Here is a 5567-nt window from a genome sequence, read left to right on the forward strand (position 1 = left end):
AGCACTTCAGCCTGCCCCTCCTCTGACCCCATCCTGTTAGTTGAGGACATGTATTGCTCTTTGACGTAGAGCGCCAGACCCCCACCTTTCCCCCCAAACCATTGCTACAACCATACCTAGTAGATCAGTTGCAATTAAAAGATCATCCTTACTTTCTTATTTGTACAGTGTGAAATGACCAAGTTCAGGGCAAGGTCAAATATATGAGTATCCACATTACAAAACACCATCTTAATTGACCATCTTGTTAGCAGTCTCAGAAGAAGCATCTCTCTGAAAGGGGCAGTCTTGCAAGTCTGAATGGAGGCATATGGGCAGGGAAGCATTTTGATGCTTGCACTTTGACAGTAGCATGTACATTGGGGAGATAAATAGGGCCTCATTCATTTCCTAAAAGCAAGTCGGGTCTTGTGAAAACAGCCTAAAGTTGAGAGAGCTTCTTTAGTAGTGTTCCACACCACTGGTAAGGTATAAATAGCTGTTTGTGAGGCACCTGCCACGAAACTTACTGTTGTGATAACACATGGTTATTGATATCAGGTATCGTTCAAAAAAGGATTATGCCAATGAGGATGCCCAAAAGCTCTAGCTAATAGCGTGTATGGGAAGCAGATTAACTTAGAGCCTTAAATATAATGCAGTTTCCACAGTATTGGTTTAAATTTTGGCATTGTTGCAAATATCTCACTAATTTGTTAACTTTTTTTTTTTTAAATCATCTAGGAACCGCACGGGTGGCTCGTGGATCTGGTAAACAGAGTAAGTAAACCCAACAGTAAGTGGGAGCCAAAGTACCAATTCTGGTGTCCGTTCCTTGATTCTTCGTGCTCATTTGTCTATAGGATGGGCAGCGAGTTTTAAAATTTTAACCCTGCTCTCTCTGTCCGACAAGGTGCTTTCCTGGTCAAGTTGCTTCCCTACCTACCTGTGGCCTGATGGCTTGTTCCACTTAACTGAGGGCACCTCTGAGGCTGCAGTGCCATTCAAAAAGCTGCTGCTGGAGAACAAGGGAAATGAGGGGGGAGGGCTGCCTTCTGTATCTCAGACTATCATCCTGGGCATATCTTTCAGTCTTCTTTCTCTTGCCCACCTCTTGCTTCAGGCATGAAACTCCAAAGCTTGCTATTGAATGCAGGATTTGAACATAATTTTATAACGAGAACTCCAGTAAACAGGAGTATTTGGTTAAATGTCCTAGTAAGAGATCCTTGTTCGCATACACTTTGCCTGCCATCTTGAATTCTTATTGCACTGATCACTGGAAAACACAGTTTTTTTTATACTTCAAGTAAAAACTTGGCATACTTGCTTAATTGAACTTTTGAAGGATAGTGTATGTTAATTTACTGCCATTCTACTGTGTTTTTTAGTTTGCAGAGTTGGGTGGATTTTCAGCAATTCAGTCTAAACTGAACTCGGAAGATATTGAACTTGGGGTAAGTTAATCTTTTGCTATTTTCCTTTTTAAGTTAGTGTTCTGTGTATAGAATTGCTACTATCCTGTTCAATAAAACCCACTAGAACTGATGCAGTACTCCAAAAAGCATGGCAGAACATAGTTATGCTGTTGAAACATGTTTTGGGGATCTGAGGAGGCATGAATCTTTCCCAGAGAGGATTTATCATTATTGAGGTCTAACTAGGTTGCAGTTTTGTGTCCTGTGTGTTCTCAAGATGTTCCTTTATTTACCCCACAAGTAGCTACATTTTAATTGCAAGTGAAATTATTCTGTATGTAAATGTTAAGATCTCTAAAGTGTCAATCCTAAATAACCCAAATGTTTAAATTACAGCAGCAAAATTAGACCTGATTAATGAATTACCATATAAACCTTGTGATATCTTAGCTTCATACAACTGAACTTTTTTTGTACTGAATGTAAGTTAGGAAATTAAAATATATACCAGCTTTCAAATTTAACTTGCCATGCCTAAGAGCCAAGGGTGATTCGGGGGAGATATCTCATTTTGAAGCAGTTTGGAGGGAATGTTGTTTCCTTTGTCAGCGTGTTAATTTTGCCCCTTAAGGAGAGCAAAGTAGTTCATAATCAAATATGACAGGAGGAAAAGGGAGCTGGCCATGTATTGCTATGGATTTTTTTTTTTCTTTTCTAAAATGACTAGTAACCTGTTGCTTAGGAAACTAATTTTTACTGTGTTCACTTAATTTATGGTCTCTTGGTGATAGTAACCCATTTCTTGCTGCAGGCAAATTGCCTTGTTTGAGGACGAAATAGATCTTGATGTGTCAGTGGTTGAAATTCTTATGCCAGTAACTGTTTCTCTAAAATTTGTGTATTAAAAAATCTTGCCCCCAAAATCCTTGTATGGCTGATCTATATGAGGAAGATTCTTCCATGAGTTCTATGCAGAAATCTACTTTCTATTGAAGGTAGGAGGATTTGTCACAGAACTCCATAAAGAACATAAATTCAGAACCTAAGGAAAGAGTTTTTGCCTTGTGGCTTTCCACAGAACTTTTATTTGTTGTTCTCAGTGCTGTAAAGCAAGCTCTCAAAGTATTTATTGGCTGTTGCCATGAGATCACAAGCTGACTAACAAATTCACGTGACAATGAAAACCACCATCATTGCTTTTTTGGTCAGCAAGGAAAGAGATGCAATGCCATTCTAAAACATACAATGGTTTAAGTTTGGACTGGATGCTGTTGTCATGAGTAGTTAAAGAATCCTTCTCACGTTGATGTAAAATTGTAAGCAAGAGAGTAAAATTGGGCATACAGGATAGATAGACACTAGTAAGCCTGCACCTATATTTTAAAGAATGTTATTACAGCAAAAGCTGTGTTAACCGGCACTTTGTTAGCCAGAAAACTCCATTAACCGGCCTCCGAGGGACGTGGCAAAAGCGAAACCGGAAGTACCACTTCCAGGTTTCACCACTGCCGCAAGCAGAGTTCTTGCCACTTCTTCGGCCCACGGTCCAGGGCAAAGTGGCCTGCATGCAGGGCCCCACTCCCTGTCCCCCAGCACACTGACGCCAGGGAGCGCACCAGATGGTGCACATTTGATTAACCAGAATATTTGATTAACTGGCATCCCCCATTCCCGGAGGATGCCAGATAACAGAGCTTTTACTGTATTTCCCCTGAAAGAGTCTTTTTTTTTTTTTTTATCTGTCTCTAAGTGTCTCCTATCTTTCTTCCAGGCAGTCTCTGCATTAGTTCAGCCACTCGGAGTATGTGCAGAGTATCTCAACTCCTCTGTAGTGCAGGTAAAATGCTGCTGTTGTGAGTTCTTCTCAGAAACTCTCAGCAATGTTGTTCTCTTGGGTTTTGTATTGATTTTGTTTTAAGTGGATTTCTAAAGTATGGTATCTGAAAGTCATCACAGCTGGTTGGTACCTGTTAAATTTGGTGTAGGAATCTGAAAAGTCATGCAGAAGGCTGAATTTAGTTTTCTGAGATGTATCAAATGGCTGACTGCTTGGTTTTGTCTTTCTTTTTTTTAAGCACTGAAACATGTCTGACATTAAGATGCAAAATGTTAGTTGGCTGAATGCCATGTGTTGTCTTAAAAGCAATCTCTAGATTCACTTTCTGCATCTATTATAAGTAGTGCCTTTCAGAAGATATTGCTAACAACCAACAAATTCAGATGTCAGTTATTGAAAGTGAAGAAAGTTTTGAGTTTATCCGTGAACAAAGCTGTGTGAGAGAAGCAGGTGGAGAAACACGTGGGACATAGAGATGGGATATATCACTTTGTAACCAAAACAGTATAAATGCTACTTCTTAATTCAAGCTAGATATAGTAAGAATGAGCTTTTCAGTGCAGGTTCAAAACATCAAGTTGATTAAACCAATGTAAACCAAAGATGAGAAGATAATCTGGCCCAGTTGGGTACCTTTTGCTTTGGACTCCCAGTTCTTTGCAGCTAAGATCTACAGCTGATGTATTTGAACTGGAGGTGGACAAATTTTGCTGGAGAGAGAAATCTTTATCAGTGGTAACCTCATACGCACTTTTGGTCCCATTTATGGCTAATATATTTGTAACTCTTCATTCATAGAGAAAGCAGGTAGGAAGAAATAAATGGGAAGATGGCTTTGTTGTACGCGTGATAACTGGTGTATGTTGAAAAGCCTAGATCTGTCAGATATTGTCCTGACCTAAGGCAGGACGTCATTCAGAACTGACCATTTTAACGTGGACTTTTTAGCTTCATTCTCTGCTCATAGTTGCTGGATGATTTATGCAATATTTGTTTTGGCTTATGTATTCAAAGTAATTAATTGTGAACTTTAGTCATTTAGCCTTTTCAGAAAGAAACTTCTATATTTAATTTCACCATAACCAGATCTTCCAAGTAACTTAACTGGCTCTAGGAAATACAAAATGATTCTTATTTTTCTCAAATTCTTTAGCCCATGCTGGATCCAGTCATTCATAAAATGATTAAATATGTACAAAATGTGGAAGAAAAGGACCTAAAAGACAAGGTAACTTTCTGCTCATCAAGTATGCAATGTGAACGTGTTTGTATGTGTTGGAAATGCCGAACAGTAGTAACTTCAGAACAAATTGAATTAATTTCCATTGACCAGTATATCCTGACCTGAATTTAGACTGGGAATATATGTAATAGAATCCTGTGTAATGTGTTGTGTGCACTTACCAAGGCCTGCGTAATCTTCAGAAAATCTCTAGTGTCAGATTTCCCTTCCTAAAATCCTTTCCCGTGATAGTTGTAAAACACGCTGTTATAAACACAGTCTTACAAAGTACTAAATGCCTTCTGTTCTAACCTGGCTTTCAGATATTTGATATCCAACAGCATTAGACTCAGTTTAGTTGATTTGCTCTGTATTGGTTGCATCAAACATGTTGTTGCATTTCTTTCAGAAACAATATCACATTGGTTATTTACAAAACATGGTTGATTTTAATTTTTATGACTTGTGATGCTTCCCTAGGTTTTACTAAATGTGTCATCTGATGAGGTCAACGTGTCTTTTTCTTTTTTAGTTAAAGACTATGTGTGCTAGACATATGCTTTAGCCCACTGAATTTTCAGTGGAAATGACCTCTTTACCGCTGATTCCAGTAGTGAAAGTAACACTCTTGTAGATCTTTGCAGACAGACACACTACTACAGATTAGAGAGAAAGCAGCCTGCCCCAAATTATGGGTGGTACCCTTTGTTTCATCATCTTCAAAGTCTGAAACATGCTTAAAGTAAAACATTGAAGAAGCCATGCAGGCATTAATGATAATTTGTCTTTAACAGAGGCTAGTTAGTATACCTGAGCTCTTGTCTGGCATCAAGCTCCTATGCATGCGCTTCCAGCCTGACCTGGTAACTGTAGTAGATGACCTACGACTGGACATCCTGTTGCGCATGTTGAAGTCTCCTCACTTCAGTGCAAAAATGAATTCCCTCAAAGAAGTAAGTTTGAATATATCAGTATTTGGGCCACTCATGCTGCACCCAAACAATGCCCAAATGGCAGAGGGGCTCAGTGTTTCTAAACATTGTTGCCTTTGGAAAATCTCAACTCATAGTAGCTGGCAGAGCAAGTCAATCTAACAAAAAAAAAAAAAAAA

General features: G+C 38.9%; 1 protein-coding gene across 1 annotated transcript in view; it reads left to right on the forward strand.

Annotated features, from left to right (window-relative positions):
• Nucleotides 1–5567, forward strand: part of USP24 (ubiquitin specific peptidase 24) — a 112523-nt gene that overhangs the window by 43653 nt on the left and 63303 nt on the right. The window contains exons 9-13 of the mRNA XM_019528298.1: nt 724–759; nt 1371–1436; nt 3169–3234; nt 4388–4462; nt 5251–5409. Coding sequence (XP_019383843.1) covers nt 724–759; nt 1371–1436; nt 3169–3234; nt 4388–4462; nt 5251–5409 — 402 coding nt within the window. The remainder of the gene's footprint in view (nt 1–723; nt 760–1370; nt 1437–3168; nt 3235–4387; nt 4463–5250; nt 5410–5567) is intronic.

This window comes from Gavialis gangeticus, unplaced genomic scaffold (genome assembly GCF_001723915.1).
Source record: "Gavialis gangeticus isolate Ggan-Ray unplaced genomic scaffold, GavGan_comp1, whole genome shotgun sequence".
In the NCBI taxonomy this organism is placed as follows: domain Eukaryota; kingdom Metazoa; phylum Chordata; order Crocodylia; family Gavialidae; genus Gavialis; species Gavialis gangeticus.